General features: G+C 42.0%; 1 protein-coding gene across 11 annotated transcripts in view; it reads left to right on the top strand.

Annotated features, from left to right (window-relative positions):
• Positions 1 to 23,929, top strand: part of UNC13B (unc-13 homolog B) — a 212,451-nt gene that overhangs the window by 104,352 nt on the left and 84,170 nt on the right. For 6 of the 11 annotated variants that reach the window (XM_030512441.2, XM_030512438.2, XM_030512440.2 and 3 more), the window contains one exon: positions 19,414 to 19,460. In XM_030512441.2, the coding sequence (XP_030368301.1) occupies positions 19,414 to 19,460 (47 nt within the window). Of the gene's footprint in view, positions 1 to 5,374; positions 8,076 to 13,070; positions 13,094 to 19,413; positions 19,461 to 23,929 lie in introns of those variants that run through there. The other 5 variants (XM_030512432.1, XM_030512431.1, XM_030512435.1 and 2 more) reach the window with 3 other exon arrangements.

Below are 23,929 nucleotides of genomic sequence, written 5' to 3'. Positions count from 1 at the left end.
AGCAAGCAGTGATGTCATGTTTAGGTATGTTCCAACCCAAAATTAAATCTCATCATGCTAATTAGAAAATTGCATCCTTACCTCCAGAAGTCAGAAATTGGCAAAGCTAGCAGTAACCCTTCATATGTCTGTCAAGCCTTGTTGTTAGGATTCTTTGAGCAATTAATGTCTTAAAAATGCTATAATATTCCCAGGAAGAGTGGATGTTTCAGCATGCAGAGTGCTGGGGCGATGTTGCTATGGCAGCCTTAGCCATGATTTCTGTCTCTTGTTAATGCCAAAACCCTTTTTTTTCCCCCAGAATGTCCTGCATTTTAGTTATTGATATACTTAACGTTTAAATGGTTCTTTATAAAGTAGCAAGACCATTTATCAGTCATTTTATTGCTTTTCCGTAACTGCTAGTACAGGTAATGCAATACCACTTTGTGTGGAAGATACTGTAAATAAGATCTCATCTAAAAGACTTCACTGGGAGCCATGGTGGCAGGAGTCGATAGCTGGAGAGGTTGCTGTGAAATGTTTTTTTTTTTTAATCACAGTTAATTATTTTTATACTTCTTTGCTGGTGACTCTGAACATCATGTCTACCCTGGGTTACCGGCATCTTCTAACATGATGGTGTGGGGTACAGATGTCTCAGTATTTCTGTTGATGGTATGAAGACCAGACAGCCAGTAAAAAGGGTTGTCAAGCACTGCAACAGGCTGCCCAGGGAAGTGGTGGAGTCACCATCCCTGGAGGTATTTAGAAGACATGGAGTTATGGCACTTAGAGATTTAATGGTGGACTTGACAGTGTTGGGTTAATGGTTGGACTAGATGATTTTGAAGATTTTTTCCAACCTATATAAAACTATGATTCTATAAGATAAACCTACCTCATCTCAGCAGAGGTTTAATGGACATAGTGGTGCTGCTCTCACCCCCTGTTTGTCCACTTGACTGCAGCCAGCTCACTGCTGCGCAAGGCAGTGCTGAAGGCATCGCAGTGCCGCCTTTGTTTTGAACCACGCTTGTCCAGTGGCTCACAGAAGTGAAGATGCTGCTCAGAGGAGGTGACAGCCAGCTCTCGCCTCTCTGGTGATAGCCTAATCTTCCCCAGGGTGCTATTAAGTGTGAAGTGTGACTGATCCCCAGCTAAACAGAGATCTCATAATTGCATTTTATTCCTTCATCGGATTTCTCATGGGTTTTTTTGTCACTCATTGGTGCTGGTATGCCATGCTTTTGCTCCTATTATCAGGGCAAATCATATGTGAGGAGGAGAAGTAACTGTTACTCATTTATTACAAGGATATTTTGGAAGTGTTCATGGTGACAAGGTAATAAGCTGTGCATTATTGGTCATAGTTCACCTGTTTCCCCTGTTTAAAATCTTAATTTGTCATTCTGGGAATAGCAAACCAACCCAAACATCCCCAAGTAAAGCCAGCAATGTCTTCCTCCTGCTTAGCTTGAGCCTGCCTTCCTTTTGGGGAGTTAGGGAATATAGAAGTGGTGCATGCTGCTCTTCAGTCTGCCAACCCAGAGACAACTGTGCTGAACCGAGCATGGAGTTCTCCTGGAGAGAAATGCCTGCTAAAAAGGCAGTCAGAATGAAGATTGTGTAGTCAGTGAGGGCTTGCAGTATCTGGCAGGGTACCAGGATGCAAATACTTTAAAGACTTTATTTCTTGTTACATGCAATGTGACTCCTGGATTGATTCTGGAATAGAAAAAGACTTCAGCAAGGATTCTGCAGTGTCCAGTACCTAAAGGACTCTACAAGAAGTCTGGAGAGAGGCTTTTGACCAGGGCAAGTAAGGATAGGACAAGGGAGAATGGTCTTAAACTGAAAGAGGGAAGATTTAAATTAGTTATTAGGAAAAAAATCATCATTATGAGGGTGCTGAGGCGCTGGCACAGGGTGCCCAGAGAAGCTGTGGCTGCCCCATCCCTGGCAGTGTTCAAGGCCAGGTTGGACACAGGGGCTTGGAGCAGCCTGGTCTAGTGGAAGGTGTCCCTGCCTGTGGCAGGGGGTTGGAACTGGATGGGCTTTAAGGTGCCTTCCAACCCAAACCGTTCTGTGATTCTGTGTTTTGCATCCAAATTAGATTTATTTTTTTTTCCTGGCTGAACCTGCGTGAACTTTCATTGTCATTTTTCCTACCTATGCTACAAAGAAGTATGACCCTAACACGTAATATCAGAGTAATAAGGGATCTTCACAGGGGACAAGTGACTGCAGAGCACCTAGTCTAGAGTGGTGGAACGGGACAGAAGCACACACACAACCCTGGATGGAAAGGAGGAGCGAAGGACCCTGGCAGGAGGTGCAGAGGCACTGTGGGGCCAGCCCATAGGATGAGGAGGGGGGAATACCCAGGTCTGAGTGTGTTTCTGGAGTGGCAGAAGATGGGGAATGAAGGGAGGAATCCTGTGGGAGAGGTGCTTCTTGCTTCTTGTCATTCTTGTCAGTGGGCAGTGATTTGCTCTTTAGTGGAAATGGATATTTCCGTTCACTGCCACCCACTGTAAGGAGAGGTAGAAGGCTTTCCTCTGAGCTGCCATCCTCATGTTCTGCTCTGGCCTTGTTTCCTGGGAGGAAGCTCTTGGGACAAGCTGAAAAGGTATTGCTGGTACTGGGAATCAAAGATGTTTTTTTGAAAACGTCCAATGAAATAAGTATTTCTATGTATCTATATATACCTATACATACATATGTATATACCACAAACACTATATATATAACTAAAAATGACAGCATTGTAGTGTTTGCACTGAGCTGCCTGCTATGGAACGGCTGCAAGTAAGTGTTCAGCAGGAATAAGTGTTCTCCTTAACAAACTGCTGCTGGGGAGCTGCAGCAGACAAAGAAAATGAGGGTGAACTCCCACTGGAACTGATTTCTTTTTTGTTAAAACTAAATTGATCATTAAGCCCCTCTGGTGCCTTGAAACCTGCGTGCAAAAGGAAGTGTGATGGAATGTTGAGCTTTCTGAAGGAATCCTTGCACAAGCAGGTGTAGGCTTTTCTCCTAGCATTTGGGGTTCAATATGCTGGAAAATATTTGAAATTAGCATCTCTGTGCTCCCCCCCAGCAACACACGCAGGGAGTCACAACTTGGATGCTGTTGAATTCAGGTGCTTGCTCCCTGAGGGTTCACTTCTTGATATTGATGCAAAAGTGGTTTTTTGGTGTTAAACACCAGTTAGCCACTCAATTGGAAGGTAAGCTGTATAAGTGGGGAAAGAGGAGAGCCTGTGCAAGTATTTCTTAAGTCAACACTGTTCCATGAGGGAATAGTTAGATAAGAAAGACTTCAAAAAGAAAAACAAATCTTTATGGTCTAATGGCCTGAAAACTCATAGAATCACAGAATGGTTTGGGTTGGAAAGGACCTTAAGATCATCTAGTTCCAACCCCCCTGCCATGGGCAGGGATGCCTCATACTAGACCATGTCACCCAAGGCTCTGTCCAACCTGGCCTTGAACACTGCCAGGGATGGAGCATTTATCACTTCTTTGGGCAATCTCTTCTATATTCTATATAGAATTCTATAAAACTAAAATATATTTTCTTTAAGAAGCTGACAATCAATCTACCAGGAAATTTGTTTAGCTTACGTAAAAGCATGTACTGCCTTTGTCATGGAAGTTCAGCTGAAATGCTGGATGATGAGGCTTAAACCTGAAGCACAGATGCAGCCTGTGTTATAGCATATTAATTAGCTCTGATTATAGAGATTGGTATTTGCAAATGTTGCTTCCTCCAGATCAAAACCCACTCTCTTGTTCCCTACCCCCAAAATGAAACAGCAAAAATGAAAACAAGATGTTCACCAGGATGAAAACGCTCACCAACAGAGAAACGCTGCTGGTAGTGTGAATGGCTGTCATCTGGAGCTGGAGGATGTGTTAGGGAGGGTTTCTGCACTGCAGCAGTTTGAGATTGGTACAGGTATAGAAACTTTGAGTTACTGCTTTGAAATTGATTTTGTGACATTGAAAGAAGCACTAGGTGAAAGCTCCTGTGAGCTCTGGAGCTGGCCCTTGGGCAGTAAGAATGCTTGGAATTAGTTTGTTGGGCCTCAGTCAAGTGCAGACAGACCTATTGTAGTGGTTTGTCCTCTGGTTACCATGAGAGCATGAAATATTTGGGCTCAGCACCTGGTTCAGCATTTCCCAGTGGATGCTACTGGGACAACATGTGTCCCCCCTTGCAGAAGGCTTCAGGGTTGCAAAGACTGTGTTGGGAGAGCCAAAGAAGGTGCAGATGGAACAGCCAGAAAATCTTGGTGTGAACCACAACACATTAGCCTTAAACCAGCTAAAGCAAAAACAAGGTTAACCCCCCCCCCATCTCTGATCCTTTCTACATGGCATAAAACCTTCCTGTGCAAAGCAGGATGTGCCTGCAAAATTTAAGTTAGGCTGAAAGGTTTTAGAACTAAGGTAATCATAAAAATGAAGGACAATTACTATATGTCTTAAATCAAGCAAGAATATGAGTCAGAATATGTGCTTCAGCAGAAGGTCTAAATTGAATCCTCAAAGACATTGTCATCCAGCTACCTTGGCTGCAGGAAGACTTCTGTATGGGTATCTGTCTCCCTTACTCTCTGGCTGATTGTTGCTTAGTAAGTACGGCAGTGAAGAGCTGTGAAAGTTTTAAGTAGTTAACATAGGGGGTTTTTGTTGTTGTTGCTCTTTACAGAGGCGATTTAAATTGGGAAGATGATCCACTGCAGAATCTTGGGGGTTGGAGTAGAAGTGACGTGCAGAATCTTCATGCTGTCAGCTCAGCCTGTTCGTACATATGCTGAGTGTGGCATATTTAACTGCAGGTTAGCTTAGGAGCTTGTAGGCTTTGAGGTTTTTTTTGGGTTTTTTGGTGGTGTTTTTTTAGTATTTGGTAGAAAAATATTAAGATAAAAATATTAAAATAGCAAGTTTTTACACTTAAAATCTGTCATCCAGTTTTCCTGCTACTTCACATCACTTTGTGCAATTCTTGTGGGATCGCTGGTACTGTGCCAAGTTAAGCTTGATTTCTGCCTTGGTTTGAAGCAAGGAAGGATGAAGACTATGGACTTGAAAGGAAAGGAAATGTGCAGGGATAGAAGAACCACTATAATGGTTAGAATTCTCTATTCAGAGGGGTAATTAAATTGCACAGAGCTCAATTGCCAGGAGCTCAGCTTAGCTCAGCTTTGTAATTTGCAAACCTGGTAGAAAAAGGGAATGGTCACATAATTGTTCTTAGATTGTTCTTTTTTTTTTTTTTTTTCTTTCTTTTCAATTTTATTTTACTTTATTGGATATAAGAAGGAGTGAGGAATGCTTATTTTGACAAAAAAGGACCTGATCTGGGGAGGTGGCCAAAACCAAGATGTTGTCTATACACTTTAAATAGCACATCCTCTTTCTGTCTGCTTTTATGTGTATGCTGTTTTGTTGGATTTTTTTTTTCCATTCTGTTGCTTAAGTGACTTTGGCTATTTCTGTCTGAACCAAACTGTAATGTTTTCTCCCCTCTTTTGTTAGCTGCTTCGTGACAGAGTAAAAACTGGATGCAAGTTGTGCATTGGGAAGTGATTGATGTGTGCTTGTGCAGCTTGTGGCACTATGAGAAACACAGGTGCAGTGGCTGCTGATGTTTGCTAGAAGTAGATTGAAAAGGCAAGAAAATGAAATTGTGCTTCGGCACAGAAAACCTGTTGTAAAACTGTGGGTCAGGAAGCAATTCCGCAAGCAAAAACTTCACTTGTTTCTGTGGGACAAAATGAAGAGATTTCTTCAAGGCCAGGTAGATGAGAATCCAAACCATGCTCATCACTGCCAGCTCTCTCCGGTGGAGATTGAAACAGACATGTTTGTTTGTGGAATGAAAAGGACCTCAGCGAGCACTGATTTTTCCGCTGCTGGAGGGGACTTTCGTCAGGATGGAGGACGTGATTCCAAAGGAGTGAGCGAAGTGTGTGTTGGCGAGGTGGAACTGAACTGGGATGGCTATGTGAAAATACCATGCTCGGTTCAACAGAACAAGAAGGACTTGCAGGGAAAGTCTTCTGATGGTATGATGCAGACCTCTTCTGAAAGAAGGGGCAGAGTGTCTGAGGGGCAGGACGTTTCTTCCCTGAGCGTTACCATGAGCTGGAGGGAGGTAGCTGAAAGGCAGGAGTACTTTTTCCAGGAAACCCCCACCACATACAAGAGTCGTAGACGGCAATCGAAAGATCGCTCGGCTGACGTGGTTGATTACATTGTCAAAGAGCTCCAGGGAATAAGTCGTATCCAGACAGAGATTGCAGAGCTCCGGGAGCACCTCACTTTGATAAAAGGCTCTGTGGATGAAGTCTCCAGCTGCGTGGACACAGTCTTGAGTGAGATAGAAGGCCTGCAAAGTGGTTCCACTGGCAAAACCCAGGGTACACATGCTCGGGAGTCAAGTAAGGAGGTACAGAAGGAAGAACCAGTATTGTATTTTTATGGCATCCCAGAAAAAGATGGTGAAAACACACTAGAGCTTATCTGTAACTTCTTGTCTGAATATCACTGTTTCAATGGTATCCAGTACAGTAAGTATATAAAAGATGCTTATAGATCAGATATTGGTACAGGCAAGCCACTAACGCCAAGACCAGCAGTTGTGAAACTTGTCAGTTGTGAACAGAGAGACTTTATTTTACAGAAGTCTGCCCTTCTGCAAAGCTCAGGGGTCCGGGTTGCTACCAGTGAAGAGCAAAAGCGGCAGAGTGGCCAAAGGGGCCGCAAACCAGATTCAGTCTCTTCGCAGTCTGGCTTCAAGAAGAACCATCGCAGCTCAGTGGATTCTGATGCAGGTGGGCACCTTCGAACGGACTCAGGCCAGGTTAAGAATAAAAGCATGAGCAAGAAAACACAGTGCGTAGGGGAAAGACTTGATGCTGTGCAGAAGTCAACCTTGACTAAGAGAAGCAACTTGGTACCTGAAAGTGAGAAGGAAGCACAACCAATTAGCTGCAGTGAGCAGCCTTCAGATGACAGTGATGTTCACCAGGCCCTTCATGAATCTCTGCAAAACCCGCAGGTGAGCAGTTTGACCAAATCAAGTGATGGAAATTACTGCTCCTCATCTGACTCTTCAGGCCATGCAAGCCAGATATCTGCTTCAAGCAATGGCAGTGAGCACAAGCTTGACACTGAAAGTATCACCGAGAATTGTTCTTCCCTTCTAGATAAAGATGAAGAGATAACTACAGAAGAAATTGAAATAGATGGTGATACCCCATGCAAACTCACCAGTGTGGAGAAAGTTGATATTCAAAGAGAAGATGTTTCTAGTGGGGTAACAACCATTAGCTATGATCATACAACAGATGAAATGGCTGATAGTAGTGACAGTTTGAAAGATATGATCCAAATGGACCTGAATGATCAAGACCCGACTGATCAGGTCTTTAGGGATGTCCTGGAAAATTCCCAGTATTTCCTTGACCACTCCCGGGATAACATTGATCTTGTAGACATGAAGTTTTACACTAATAAGCTTGGGAAAGCTATTCATCACTTCAGGTCTGCTCTGCAGGTGGTGTTTCACAAACTGGACACAAGTGATTCTGAAGCCCTTCTGGAAGATGATAGTGGCTTACAGATGGATGATGACAATACACTGATGCTGACCAGTTCAGGTATGTGTGGAAGCTCTGACAACTTTGCTGAAACCCCTCCGAGTCAGTCCTCCGAGAGCCAGGCGAACACAACTGCCAACAGTGAAGCATCTGGTCAGATGCAGTTTGTTCCATCCAGCCTTTCGTCTGTTCCACATGAGCCTCCTGTTTCCAGTGCGATGCCATCTTCTGAGTGTGAAATGCCGGCTGGGCAGTGCTTACCTCCTGAGGAGCTGGGGGGAGATGTGAACTCTCTACCTGAGCCAGCAAAGGAGTGCAGACCCATGAGCCTCGACAAGGTGTGCGCGGAGACCATCTACCTGAACAAATGCATCAACAATTTCAAAAATGTGCTGAGGGAAAAGAGGCAGATGCGTAGGAGACTCTTAAAAGAATTAGCACAGGAAGGAAACTGGATTTCCACTGAGGATACAAATTCAGGTAAACCAAAAAAGTGCTTTTAAGGAGTTGTTAAAATGTGGTATTTGTGCAGCCAGTAGCCAGATCCCCACTCTTGGAGAGTTTATCAGAAGTTGTGAGGTTATAGTTATGAAGACAAGACACATGCTGTGCAGCAGTACTGACCAACCCCTCCCCCCCCTAAAATTTATTGTGTAACACACTGAAATGCAAGTTAGCAAGCTTCACCTCTTTTCTTTCTTTGAGGGAGAGAGGGAGATTTGCAGTGCATCTTCAAAATAGCAGGTGTTAAGGTTTTTCGTCATAATTCGTGACTTGGTTTCTTGTTAAATATAATAGTTAAGACATGTGATAACAAAGTGTGCCTTTGAGCTATAAGTAGCCAGACTTGCAGTTTTGAGAGCTGAGTGGATCCAGGCTTCAAGTGGCTCCATCACGAAGTGGGAGTTCTCAGTGTTTAATCACTGCTAGATGTTAACCTAGTAAAGACCTTTAAAAACAAAAATAAAGAAGTTGACACGTGTTTTGGTATTGTTTCCGTAACTTGTCCATGAGATGAGAAATTTTCCATTTCTGTGGAGCTACATCCCTTACTGCCAGCACAGGTAATGAAGTGTTTGACCACAGGAGATGTGGGTTGATCCAGCTGTGGAACAGTGCTGGTTAACCCGTTCATGAGGATGTGGGAGATAGAAACGACTGACATGTTTTGATGAACCATGTTTGATAGGCCTTGATTTGGTAAAATGAAACCTAACCTTGAAATGTAGGTCCGTCTGCCCTCCCCCTCTCCAGACTTCCTTGGTATCATCTCCAAATCACTGCACAGTTAAGGGAAAAGGCTTTGTTTTAAGAGTGGAAGATATTGGAACTACAGATTGAAATCTTTCCATCGTTATTGTGAACCTCCTTGTATCAAATACTTTGTTCACTTTTCTCCCTGCAATCATGAAAGCTAGTCAGAATAATCAGAGTGCTCTTTTTCTCTCTGGAAGAGTTGTCTCATTCCAAGTGTCTTTTCCAGCAACTGTGCTTTTGATGTGAAGAAACAATCTGTCAATCTATATTTGACTTCTGCACCAGTGACCTTCTCAGTTATGGAGATCATAAAGCTTGTAATCTGCTTTTTGCTTTCTTACTTTGTATGAGGTCCTTAGTACAGAGTTGATTCAAACAATAGGTTTTTAATGAGGGAAACACCAGGAGTTGTTAGCAGGCTTGGCACAGGCATATGTATTTTTGAGTTTCAAGGGAATGTTTAGATTACTAAAGCATGGATAGTACATTGCTTAAAAAAAAGAAAAATCAGAAAGCTATTTTTACTTTCTGTTAATTCTTTCCATTTTTTCAGGCAGTGTTTGCATAGTGCTGAAGTCCTGGACATAAGTCCTAAATTTAGGACCCGAGGGAACAGACAGTGGATTAGCATTTGCCACAGTGCAGCAAAAACATTGAAATAACCTATTTCTGAATGTGAGAGGAGGCTGCTCATCTCAGCAGAGTTTGAGCAATACAGGCATGTTCACAAGGCGAGAAGTAGCCAGAACAGTTGAGGAGGAGGAGGAGGATCACTGCTGGATTTGATACCTTAGAGCTGGCTCCAGCGTGGATTGGCATTGCTGAGTCTCCCTGGTTCAGTTCTCCTGAATATCATGTAGTGATGTGACAAAGAGTTGATGCTTGTGTGACACCAGTGTAAAGGTGTATCTATATATTACATGTGACAACTGAAGTTACAACAGTAAGTACAGGATGAAATCACAATGTAGGAAATGTGCTCTGAGAGACAACAGGAGTCTAAAGGAGTCAAGGGCAGTGGAAAACACTGGTTAAGCGATGAGAAAGGGGAGAACTTGGGGGAAAAAACCCTGGAGGAGATGTCAGGAAGCAGAGCAGCTCAGACCATCAAAGCAAGGCAGAGGAGCTGGGAAGGGAAGAGCATGCTTGTCCAGAGTGGACGTCCAGGGACACAATCGAAGCAGCAGTGCTAATGAAGGATGGAGCAAGTGGAAGAGGATCCAGCAGGCAAATAACTGCTTAGCTGTAGTGAGAGCAAGAGCAGGGGATCACAGTATTGCCAAGGGCTGTAGAGCAGGGCAAAATTAATTGAATACTCATTCAGTTTCGAAATAGGCTTGTTTTGGCATGCATTTCTGAGAAAGTGAAGCAACAGTTTTATGTGCTGCTTTGCTGTACTCAAAATAAGTTTGAGCCAAGCTTTTATATGCTTCCTTCGGGAAAAGGATCATAATCCAATGAAAGGTTGCTGGTTTGCTTTTTTTTTCTCAGCTGAAGATGAGTGTATATATCTTTCTTTAAAATATGAATTTGTTGTTAATAGGATGTTAAGCTCCTGGGTCAGGTCCACTGAAAACCCAGTTCTGCCTACTGGCTTTTTGGTTTTGAGCCTGAACCACTGTGTTACTCACGCCTGCTTGAAAGTTCAGTTCAAGGTATTTTATTAAATGTGTTTGGCAGCAGTCTGCAGCAAAGGAATGGATGATAACTTTGAAGGTGTTGGTAAATCTGTGTATTTTGGTGAATCAGAAATATGATGCACTGTCATAAAGGTTTAAATTATTTATAGCTGTACACAGATGCAAATTATCGGAACAATTAAGAACTTGGCAGATGCATATTAATAATTGTTGTGTTTAATTTGAAGTCCAAAGAGAAAAAAAAAAAAATCTGCTGAAAATCTAAGCAAGCTCTTAAAGTTTTAATCTTAAGAAAAAGAGGAAGAAAACCCCCAACATAAGTGATGATGAACACAGTTTGATTTTGTGTATGTTTAAAAGAAGCCCTGAAATGGCAGAGAGTTTTGTAGATGTTATTTGACTACTCAAAAGTGGAATGGTGAAAGAATTCTGCAATTGGGCTATAACCAAATTTGTCACCACTGATGGTGCTGTGAGCACACCTGCTGTAATGAGAGATAATCAGAGGATTTTACATCTTTGTCTGCAGTTGCTCGGAGCTTTCCCAAACTTTATATTTGGCCTGAAACTGTCCCTAACAGCTTTAAAATGAAGGGGCTCAGAAATCAAAGATATGTATGGAATTTATGCCAAAATAAGCCTCTTCTTTTTTTTTTTTCTTTGAAAAATTAGTCTAATACAAGATTTGTTGCTTTGTGTTTCTATAAAAATAATTTTGACCTATATTTCAGAAGCTCTAGTACCCTTAGGCCTTAAAATTTGGCAGTGATAGTCTGTATCAAGGATTTTTTCTGTGGAAGATCAACCCCAAATGAGCCAATTGAATAAGCTTTTGAAAAATGTGTAGTTTGCATATGCTCACCGGTAGCTTGCTACAGTTGAGCTTTTGTGCTGCCAGAGACTCCATCTGTCCTCAATGTTTTCCAGCCGGGGGCTAAAGCAGGGCTTTCCCTGCTTGGCATCACTGAGAGCCATGGCAGACCTGAGAAGGGGACACAAGTCCAGGTCTTCTGCATCTCCTGCTCTGTGAGACTTCACAGGAGACATCGTGAAGGAATCTGGTTCAAATACAAAGGAGTTACAAACACAGGAATGAGGGAAGTCTGTATCCACCTGGGACAAGCTGAAACAACCCCAGGGACAAACTCAGGAGAGATTGGGTTTGAAGGGTTTGGGGTGAAAAGAAGGACAAAACCAGAGGGCTTGCAGTGGAAGTGGGTCTGCCTAGGCGAGAAGGTTTTGCTTAACAGAATGGGATGGGCAGGAGGATGGTATGGAAGATGACTTCAGAGGGGAACAGACAGACATGACAATGCTCAAAAAAGCATGTTCCAATCAGAGTCTGGGATGGGCCCCAAGTTTCCTCAGCTTCTCCAGGTTGGCAGGTCTGTGCGGAGCTGACTGTCAAATCATGGCACTCCCGCAGCACCGGCTGTTCCGCAGAGCATCACAGCGTCCCGCCACTTGCGTTTTTCTCCCCCATTAGCTCATGAAGGAGAAGCCCGCAGGGCAGTCCGGAGGCTTTCCTCCCTGATGAGCATCCACGCAGGCATGTCTTAAGTTGGAAAGTAGGGGGTTTATTTTAGCTACAATCCAGCACTTCATTTGCTGAAGTGATTTGACTTCTCCTTAGTGATTGAGTCAAAATAGCTGCTCTATTTTCCCGTCTTAGTGATTGCATGTGTCTAATTACACCCATACAGACAGTAACTTCAAAAACTATTTTAGCTTTTAAACCAATTTGAGTGGCCCTTGTTGCCATGAAGATATTCCTTCCCCTCCATCTTTCATATGCAAATGAGTAGTATGATTCTTCTATGCAGATACAGAATTATCTGATTGGAAGACTTAAAAAATATCACGCCTGTACCGGAAGTTTTGAGTATGACTCTCATATAACTTTACTAGCCTTGAAATTGCCTATCCATAAACATGAGATTTAGTGTAGGAGGCTTTTGGATCTTTTTTTTTTTATTTTTTTATTTTTTTTATTTTTCTCAGAGGAGAATTGCCTAGATTTATAAAACCAGAAAGTATCTCTCTGCATTCTGGTAGCTGGAAAAGCAAAATGTGTTCTGTGGGAGCTACCAGTTTCCTTGTAATGGGCAAAATGTACAGGGGGCGAGGAGGGAAGGAGGGAGGATGCTTAAGATGCAGGCAGTGGATGCAGTCTGGGAGGGAAGAGGGGAAAAAATCTGCTTCACTCTGTAATAAAGACAGGTTCTCTTTACAGTATGGTAAAGAGCAGCTCCAATTCCGTACGAAGATTACTTAAAATTCTTGAGTTTCTAGAACAGGAACTGTGACTCTAAAAATCATCTTTCAAAAGTATATATTCTAAATGCATGTGCAGTTATGGATGAAATTTTATTAGTTTAACTTGAGATTAATTGGTAGAGATTAGTTAACTGGTCTATGTCCCAGGAAGCACATGGGAAAACTCTCAGCTGCACTAATGTTGTATCAACTTCAGGCATATGTTTACCCCACTTTCTGAAATCATTTTACAGAGCTCATGGCAGAAATCTGGTCTATTAACTTTTTTCCTCTCCTTCTTCTCTTTTTTTTTTCTACACAGAAGGAGGTAGAGGAGAACTCCAGGTTGTACATGTTGTCCCTTGTAACCAGCCTCTCTTTCTGAAATGCCTGTGTGTGCATGCCTTGTCTTCATGTAGCCAGTTGTTCCCGCTGAGGCGCTGAGATTCAGTTTAGCATGTTATGGTTATTGAGGAATTGTGTATTTGTTAAGAGTCTGTTCAGTGCCTATTCCTTGTACAAAGAGGAAAACATGAATGCTTGGAGTGATCTCCTCCCTTCGGTGCTCTGTGGGGTGTATATAATGTGCGCAGGCACCGTGTTAGCAGAGTACAAGCTATTTATCTTCCCAGTCATCCTCTTTATGAATCGTGTTTAAACCAAGTGTTTTCTCATTTTTCCTCAGCTGTATTACTTCATTCCTTCTCTATCTATCTGGTTTGTACATTTACAGCAATTAAGGTAAAAAGTACCACTATGAGATTAAGCAAGACCGTGGATGCTGGAAGCTGTCTGCTGCAGTTCCTTTGCCTTTTTAGCTAGCTGCAGGCTGCTCCTTGCTTTGAGCCGGTCTCTGTGCCCCACGGAAAGGGCAGAACTTTTCCTTTAGTACCTACAGCTATTGCCTCTCCACTCAAGGGGTGGTTGGCTCTCTGCTTATCACCCTGTGGACAACAGGTAACTCTCCTAAGAGGATCCACAGAATTGTTTTGTTGACTGCTGTATAACATCCTAGCTTGTGTTTGCAACTGTACCTCATATTGAGAAGTTTCTGGCGCTTAGATCGTCAGCTGTTATATTTTCTTGAATCTATGCTGTGTGGGTTCAGTGCGTGCTGTGCTTCTGGCTCTCCCTTAGTTGTATGAATCAGCCCAAATCAGCTTCCTGGAGTATGCTGAACATTGCATGGCTTTTGGCCTCCATGCAGATCTCATCCTTTGAGTTTGATGAATTTGCATTTCTAAGCTTTATTGGCTCATGTATCAGCAGTTTTGTTTCATTCTTACCGCTAAATGTCTGTCCCTTAGTGCTTTTTCAGGCATGCAGAGATACCTGGTGTCAAATACTGGCGTCAAGTTCCATCTTCTTCTGACTTCAGTGCAAAAACACCGCAGCCTCCTTTAAAGCTGCTCATCTGGCAGCTGGAAAATTGGTACTGGAAGATAATATCAGGTGGAAGGAGCTTCCTTTGGGGCTCTTCAGTAATTATCTAAATTGACTCTCTTGCAGAATATGGAATGTAGAATGAATTTCAAATAATCCCTTGGCTTGTTGCAGCTTTGGATTCCATGTAGAACATAGTGTACTCGGTCAATGAAGACATTGAACTACAAGACTGACTAGTCTAATTGGGATGATTCAGTTCAGACTAATTCTGCTAATACCCCTGAAGAAATGGTCTAATTAGGCATGACCAGAAGTTTAATTTAGACAGTGAAACAGTTGCTCCTTGTTTTAGCCTGATTCAGATTAATCTATAGCTAAATTGAGGCCTTTGAGGTTTAATAATGAAGCATGGTATCTGAAAACAAGCTAGGATGATTTTCAAAACAAATAAAAAATCGTTATTAGTATTTTCTTTCTGTTTAAACAAAGCAGCTTTGCACGGTTTACATCTGTTTTTTATCTAGGAGGATAATGTGCTCAATACAGTACTTAAATGTGATGGAAAGTTACATTGTGAGAAAGCCTTTTATGTGGGGGGATGGATTTACATGGAGAGGGCTAACAGAGCTTAGGATGTTCTTCCTTTTCCTTGTGCTGCTCCAGACCTGGTGATTTGTTTATTCGTTTATTTATTTTATGCCCCAGTCCATTTTATGGACTTCCTCCTCTACAGAAGTATGTAATTGTTCTGCACATTAAAACATCTTGTGTATGAGACAAACTGTGAAATTTACAAATTGCAGCTTGGTTAAATAACTTCTCACATTACTTGTAAGCCTAGCTGCTGCTTTTGCTAAGTAAAAACTCCTATTTGTTTCATTTTGAGGCTTCGCCAAACATTGCCTTCTCTATCACTGAATACTGTGCCTTAAATGATCACGTCTGTTGACTTGTTTAATCCAGGGTATTAATCTTTGCTACTTTGTCACAGGCATTATTTTGCTAACTGGTTCTTGCCTGATAAGAAACTTTAATTACTTGGAGAAGGCCTTTCAGCCACTCATTGCAGCATGCTTTACTGCGACTGGATATACTGCATTATTACGGTGACAAGCACTTTCCCAGCTGAAGGTATTTGTTGGGCAGTAGGTGTAAAACTGTCATCCATCAGCATCAGAAATAAAACAAAATTGAATAGAGATGTGATGGGCTATTTTGTTTACATGTTCACTTCTCCATCTTATCAGTGCTGCTTTATGTGCTTACTTATTAAAAATTAAGATTAAAATTAAGATTAAATAATTAATTTCAGATTCAGACTGCTCTGGATGCTTTCAAGGGGAGATCAAGTGACAGATCTGTGCAGAGAAGCGAAGCATAAACCAGCAAAACACTTTCTGTGGCATACAGCATGTGGATGTCTAGGTGTTAAATGTGTTTACTTTCCCTTTGCCCTCCCATTTGTTTTGGGAAGGACAGTGGTAAAAACTCTCACAGTTGCTCCAGTGTTGTTCTCATCTGCCTGTTGTTTGCTTGCCCAGGCTCTGAGCGAGCCATACTGTTGTCAGGGGCTGAACTTAAGCAGATCCATGGCTGATGACAAGATCCAGAGCATGTACTAGAGCCCTCCTGGGTCCTGCCTTCAGAAGGTGGGGAGCTTCTCAGCTGCAGCAAATCCATCTGAACAGCATTGCCATTTGCCTTCTTTAAATGAATAGGGATACATGCAGTGTTTCTACCCACAACAGTGGTGTAAACTATGGATTATTTTGTTGAACTGGCACTCACAGAGGTGGCTGGACCCTGTTAACACTCATGCCAACTTGTAGGTAATTCAGCCTCTGGTTCTTTGACTATATGAATTGGTGCAACAAGGGCCTGCAGAGGACTTCTTGGTGACTGCCAGCCCTCTGCCACTGTGATACTGTGCCACTACCTCATATATAAACTGCCCAACTCTCTTCTTTAAAACTGGTTAGGTTTGGTGTCTTCTTCTCTTTTTGAAAGGCTACTGCTAGACTATCATGGTGAGACACCTTTGAATTTTCATCCTCCATTTATATTTAGCTGCAGTTGTTCCATACAGTATGTCTATTGAATAAGCACAGAAAAAAGTCCCTTTTGCTGGAGTAAGCAAGCTGTCCTGGTCTCCTTCTATAGTATTGTGTTTACATCCTCATGCTGCTTTGCCATTTTCCTTTGTGAATTCTTTTTACCTTGATACAGAATATAAAGATGGTATATACCTTTCCAAAGGAGTCTTGCCAGCACATTACAGAGGCATTTATGGTTTTACTTCTATAGAGACATTCCACTAGACATACTCTATGGATTATGTTCTCTCCTTACATGGCTCATATATCATAGTGGCTTATTGCCAGTGTGATGACTAGAAGTAATGTTCATTGTTATGTGCTTTATTCTGTTGAGGGACACCTCTTACGTGGTCAAATTCACAACAGGCTTTGGGGCTCTGACCTTGCCATTTCTACCATGTTTGATCCTCTGTTGTTGCAATCTTTGCTGCCATCAGTTCTTTCCACTCACCATCTGAGTTCTGTATCAATAATTCTCCTGTGTTTGTCATCAGCAGATTTTATCAGCAGATCCTGCTTACTCCCACTAGCATCCTTATTGCGTTGTCCGTGGCTGGCTCAGTTACAGTTACTTGTTTATCCACCCTAAATCTCCCCACTCCTTCTCAGCTTATCCGGCCTTATTAACGTCACATGGCACTGCATCAAAAGTTTTTTGTTGAAATGAAAATTCAGTTGATAATTAATTTTACAGTGTAAAGCAAAATAGTTTCTTCGTTGAACAAAACCCCCATGTTTTCAAAACTGATGTGCCATGTATTACATTTTTTTCCTGTTTTCCAATTGCCTCCATGTTAATTCTTTCCTTCATGTTTGTTCTAAAGCCTTTCAAGCTGCTGAAGCCAATAATGAGCCTACACTAGTCTAGATCACATTTCCCTCCTTCCCCCACGCCTTAACTGTGGGTGCTGCATTGGCTCTTCTATAGTCTGAAAGCGTCAGCCCTCGTTTGATGGAAGTCAGGTGCTGCTTCTCCTGGCGTTTTCTCGGGGAGGATGCTGTCTGGAGCAAATTATCTCTTTACTTTACTTTCAGCAGGTGGTAACTCCTATTTACACACAACCATCACCTGCCTTGCTCCTGCATCAATACTGTCACTTACTGAAAGCTCGCTCTTTTGGTTTGTGCGGTTGTACCCTAGAGAAGCTCTTTCTCTTCTCTTGTTTTCTTTTTATTTGTAGGTCTAAAAGGCTTGGCAAAAGTAATTAAGATAAATGAGCACAAATACAGTTTATCTGGACTCCTGGTAATTTTTACTTGGCATGTCTCAAAATCGGGGAGATGATGGAGGTTTGTTTCCTGATCATGTTTTCTGCTCTTCCTTTCATCCACACTCCCAGCTGTTCTCCATTGACTCATGGTTGCCTGTAGGAAATGGTTATTACTCAGTTAGGTAAACAACTTTCCCTGGATCTTCTTCCCTTGAACAGAGCTCTTGATGCTCTTGTGGTCTCTAGGCTGCATTATTGCCCATGCTATTTGTGGTACTTTAATGTCTTAAATATTGGTTGCTTATACTTAGAGTTTCTCAGATAAACTGATTGAAAACCCTGTTACACTAATTGCATGTGCTAGTAAGTGTTGCCATGTTTGTATTTCTCATTCTCTGCCATTGAGTATAGCTGAACTGACTGGTGTTAAGCTCAGTCCAGTATAAAACGTTGCTCCATTTTAGGGTTGCTTTCTAGCCACAGCTCTTCCAAGTGTTCAAAGGTGAAGGTAAAGATGTCCTCCCTTGTGTGCTCTGAAGGATCTGGTTGCATTTACTTCATGAAATCTTTTCTCTTGACCAGCAGTTGGTTCAAATCCGTCTGGGAGAAATGCAGGTTTCAGGCTAAGGGGTTTTGGAAGCACAGTTTGGAATGGAGATGGGTAGAGCCTGGCCCTGGTGTGCTGCTCTGGCTGTGTTGGACCATGGGTCTGGGCTCCTGTGTGATCATGTAGAAAAGCTGGAGTGTCCATTCAATTACAGATAATGGCATGTTGTTCATACCTGTTTAAAATAATAAAAACTATGTAGTCTTCAGATTTGCCTAGACCTGGAGTTTTGGAACTAACTGAAAGTTTGGACTTCTGGTGCTGTACAGACTGAGACATCAAATAGAAGCTTTCGTTTTGTTCTTTTATCTTGCATAAAGCTGGAGCTTATTTCCTGCCCCATACCTCTTTCTTACGTTACAATTCTCAGGTTATAAAATACTTTGTTTTCCATTGGGTACAACTTGCAGTCTTTTCATACTGTTGGCAGACATGATTATCTGAGGTCGGGGTGTTAGCTATTAGCAGTGTGTCTTGCTCAGTCCTGTTTGAAAACAGCTTTTATCTCAGGGAGTGCAGGAGAATTTGTAAACTGTAAGCTGGAGCAAAGAGGTTTCTGGTTATAGGTAAACCATCTTCCCCTTACTCAAAACCTTTTGTTTCCTCCAGGCATTTTGCAATTGTTTAAGCACTTCTTAGCACTGAAGATTTTCAAAGAAACAAAACATCGTTCTGTAAACAAATGAACGTAATATTGTTACGAATATGAACATAAGAACATGGTTTAAATTCATGAATATTAATCCTCATAGTTGCAGGCTGTGGTGTTTTCGATTATACTGTGAGATCCCAGTTCACCTGCAATCATCTTGCAAGCAACGGCCCTTGTTTCACACCTCTTGGAAAGTTAAATACTTGCATATGGATGTGTGGAGCTGCAATGGGATCTTCCTGCTTAGGGGGCTGACGAGTCTTTGCATTTGAGCACGAGCAAAGCTCACCAGTGTCTGTGCAAAGTTTCATGTTGATCAGTCATTTGTGCATTTCGTACTGTTGCTTTTAATTCATAACATCTTCATTATGACCATGTTCACGTAAGTGGTGAGCTGTAGTAACAGGAGCTCTCCAATAGTTAATGGTTTTGTTCAGTTTGAAAAAAAAACGCAAAAGTTGGTCTTTTGAGAGAGGAGGTGCACTGAACAGGCTCTTCAGGTTCCAGTCTTAGGTGTTCAGTGAAATCGCATAGCCTGTCTGTGTCTGTATGGTTTACCCTGACATGTTGGTCATCGGAGGTGCTTGAACAAGTTTCTGTATGCATTTGCCTGCATGCAGTGTGGTCTGTTATCCTTTCCTCAGAATATAATCTGAACACTTTCTCTGGGGTTTTGAGAAACTAATTTCATATTGTTCTTTTCCCCATTTAAGGGTCAAGATGAGGCTGATCCATCAAAACCACCCTGGCTCAAAGGAGGGTAAGTGGTATTTTGGGACCTTGTTTCTTTGTGTTTATTACTACAGTGTACTTTGAGGTCTGTGGTTCAATCTAAGTAAAATATGTTTTTGATGGCTGATTTCAGGATTAATCAAGTGGCCATGCCTCATTTAGGGTCAGGCTGCTGCTGTATTTCAGAGTCTCCTCTTAAACAGCTGGAGGTGGGTTGCACAGCTCTTTAAGAGATCTGTGTTTAAGAACATGTTATGTGTAATCTTAAACATGGCAGCAGTATTAAATAATCCTTACTGAGCACCACAGGGTGGTCTAGATGAAATCGTTTTTCCTTAATCAGTCACTGTTGGCTCCAGGGAAGGGAGAGAGTAGCTCAGAAATATATTGCTGTGTCTTTCTAGAAGACTAAAGTAGCTCTGGGGAAGTCTTCTGTCTTTGCAGTGATTTATGTGATCATTGTAAGTCTGGAATCATTGCTGTGATTATCATGCCTCTTTTGCACAGGTGAGAGTGAGAGGCCATGCGTTCTCTCAGCAACATGCTACTCGCAGCAAATGAAGCAGACAAATTCTGATTGTAATTTTACCATGACACTCTGCATAATAGGTGCCAGCATGGGAACTTCCTTCCCTAGAATCCTCTCTGATAAAAAAAGACTGTGACAAAAAAAGACCGTGACACATTTTACACGCTGCTAGGTTATGTGCCTTGTACGCGATGAGGGTGATACGGTTTGGTGGTGGTGCACTCATTAGGAGCTGATGTAGCAGCAGATTTGCCCTGAAATCTCAGCAAGAGGTTGGCTTGCTACATGCATAAGTTAATTCTCAAACTACTGAAGGCAGCTTCCTTAATAAAATGCAAAGTTAAATCAGAGGCTTCATTATACGGCTTTCTGCTTTTGGAGTCATTGTTCTATGAGATGTTGGTATTCCCACTAAGCATCCTCCACACCTGCGGATGCCTGGAGCTGCCTAGCAACCCCATGCTTTCCTAAGGAGCCTGGGACTTCAGTGAGCAGGTTCCTAGAGAACTGGCAATTAGCAGAGGCAGAAGACAGTGATTTATTCTAACTATCAACAGCACCTTCTTGTGCTTTAATGAGGAGACAATGTACTGAGTTTATTGGTTCACGCACGCAGAATGATTTCCCAGCCTGAAAGATGAATACACGTGCAGTCCTGAAATACTTAAAAATGTGTTTTGTCAGTTCAAGGCAAGGTTTGCTCTAGTCTGGTAATTTTCCCTTTCTATGTGAGATAAAACAGTCTGGCTAATGTAGTTTTGACAAAAGTTCAGCTTATTTGCTGTGTCAGCGCATGCAGGGGGTTTACAGAGGAGGTGGTTGTGGGTGGTGACCCTTTAATTGCACCATTAGCTACGTTGTGGCTTATTAGCCACAAAGGACATTAAAGCATTTAGGTTTGGTGTTCTCTTTCATATGAAGATTAGAGTATCCTTTGAAGGAAGTAATCATCTTCTGTCACTGCAAACCACCTTTGCTTCCTTAAAGTTTCAAAATTTAATGGAAGCATCTATATGATAAAACTTGCATTAAAAGATGAATACATGCTTCAAGCTATTTTCACTTTTAGCATAATGCAACAGTAGTTCCCTATCTACAGTTGCTGGCTTTGGAGAGATAGCTTCAAAACCAAGTAGAGTTGGTATTACCGATCAGTATCTGGATGTGGTATCTCATATCTGTGTATTCTATTTACTAGTGCAAATCATGTTTTCATACAGAAATGCTATTCACTCTTCAATACAGCACTCCGTAATAATGCCATAAATATTACATGCATTGAAGAGGATAGTTACCCTATTACGTATAAAGCTCCAGAGTGCATATTTGAGGCACTGACAGTACTTCTGTCTGTGCGAACACTTCCAATTTTGTTAAGCAAAGTAGAAATTGTGTTTGAATAAAGAGACTGAGGTAGCTGAAACCATAGGCTGAATAATTTTGAATATTATATATAATATATAATGTTATTTTGAATAAATTTGAATCTTAAGAATTGTTGCTGAGAATTCTTTTTGATTTTGATACTGAGAAGCTAAAAGCAGGTCATCTGAATGTATAACTACATGGGTACTAGGATACAGTAAGTGAATACAAGCATCTTTCAAATGTGCTTGTTCTCTAACAGTCTGGCTTACAACTGGTTCTATCATAAAACTCAGTCTGAGTATTTTGCAACAAGCCAGACATCTAACTAGACTATTTCTCAAGCACAATAACTTGTTCAGGCTCATCTTGAATTTACAGACCATGCAATTTATATGTTTTCCTTTCCTTGGAAATGTCAGAGTATCACAGGTTCCTTTCAACTGAATTAGGATAAAACAAAAAAAAAAAAAAGTCATTGGAAAAGAAGTGTAAATTCCCAGCTGTGCTGTTGACTTCTGTCAGGAGCCAGATTTTCGCTTGCGACCATCTTTTTGCTTCTTTTCAGTTTACAGACTCTCCCTTTGTATTTTGCCTATGCTTTCTATAATAAATCAGAAGGGATTATTGCAATTCTCTATCGGAAATGAGGGAAGCCTTTAGTAAAAACACTATGTAGCCTTGCTGTAAGGATTTCCAGCGTTGGAAAACTGCTCTAATTCTTGGCCGAAGATTCCAGTAGTTGTACTTAACTGCTGTAAATGTCCACCTTCCTCACATCCAAGTTTGCCTTCCATCCCCAGCTGTGCCAGCTGACTGCGGGAGGCTTCTGTTTACCATGTAGGAGCATGGAGAGGCGAACATGGTGCAGATGTGACTCATGGTGCACAGAGAGCTAATGCTGTTCATGCGGTTGCTGGTGACTGGTCACCTTCCCACCAGGCTTCAGCCAGCAGCAGCTATCAGCTCAGCTGAGCCTCGGACATGTCACCCTCCTACAAGAAAGTCACTTTACCATTCTAGCTCTATGGCATGTTCTTGTATATAACAGACTGTTTCCCTCTCATGTGCTAGGTTGTACCCTGGCATCCTTGCCCACCCTAGAGCATGGTCTTCTATAATATAGGTTTGGTCATCCTGAGTAGGGTTTTTTTGACTTCTGGCTGTATTCAGAGAGGGTTTGAGTAGGTGCTGCTTGCTGAGGAGTACAAGTTGCATCTTGTCACTTACCAGCCTCCCAATTTTTATGATGTGCAAATTTGTAGAGGCAATTCAGTTTCCTAAATTGATTTAAAGGATAGTTCCATGTGTGTCTTTTATTGCAGTAAGAACAGCTTGTCCCATACTACTCCTTCCTGTAGTTGTGGTGTCCTAGAGCATTTAGCTGGGTGTGGTGTACCAAATCAACAGAATATGCAGGTTAAAAGAGCCAGTTTCTCACAGCTGCAAAAAGGTGTAAGCCAGCATGATGTGGGTGAAAACGAGTGGGTAAGGATAGAAGCAGAAGGTTCCTTTACAGTCTCTGTAGCCAAGAAAAAGGCCTTGGGAACCATGTTCTTAGTGTTAGCAAGGCATGAAAGCCATGTGGAGATGGGAGGTTGGTCCGGGGGAGATTACAACTGGACACAAGAGGAAGAGTTTTCCCAGTGAGAACAATCAGCCATTGGAATAGTTTCCCTAGGGAAGTGGTGGATTCCCCAACATTAAAGACTTTTAAGGTTTGGCTGGAACATCTAGTCTAGGTCATGCTTTGCCTGGAAACATTGGACAAGATGATCCTTGAGGTCCCTTCCAACCTGGTGTTCTATGATTTACTGGGGGTCTTCAAGCTGAAGTAACAGATCTTCTTCAAGCATAGGCTTACATCCATGTGGTGTTAGCAGTGAATGGCAGAATCCAGATACAGTTATCCAGACTGGTCATGTCAGAAGGTTAGAGTGTTTTATTTTAGCAGGTTCTGAGTGTTGCTGGGATAATGGTCCTTTTGCTCCACCACTACATCCACCAGCAAATGGCAGCTCTTGTGTGAAGAGGTCTGCATGGCTTAAGCACCGCAATTTTATAGAAATAGAAAAAATCTCCTTTCTCTTCAGATGTGAGGCTTTTCCTAATAATTATATGGACCTCAAAGGCCAGGATTAAGCCTAGAATGTTCTAGCCTAGAGTTAAATGATAGATAGCAGCATCCTGCCACTCTGGGCTGATCACTTTGACATGGTCCCTTCTCAACCACCACCACCAGGCAGGAACATCTGGATTGTCGTGTGTGAAGAAGATAAACAATCATTTTTAGCATTAACTTTACACTTTCTTAAGTGTTAGCTTCTGGTTTATTTTACTTGCTCCAGTACATCATCTCCTTCCTCACCCCAGAACCCTAAATTAATTGAATGGAAAGAAAGGGGATGGAGAAAGACTGGAGACAGGATGTTTTCAAATTACCAAAATCTTTGCTGCCATGGCAGTGAATGCCAGTAGTAAACTATAAACTGAGCTCTCCCTAAGAAACCAAACGTTCTTTTGAAAGCAGAGGTGTGCAGCTCAGTTACTACAGACTAAGCTGCATGTGAATTACTGCCAGGGAGATCTGGTTCTGCCATTGG

The sequence above is a fragment of the Strigops habroptila genome, chromosome Z, assembly GCF_004027225.2.
Source record: "Strigops habroptila isolate Jane chromosome Z, bStrHab1.2.pri, whole genome shotgun sequence".
Lineage (NCBI taxonomy): Eukaryota > Metazoa > Chordata > Aves > Psittaciformes > Psittacidae > Strigops > Strigops habroptila.
Note: the sequence above shows the minus strand (reverse complement) of the source record. Positions and strands in the feature narration are given on the sequence as shown.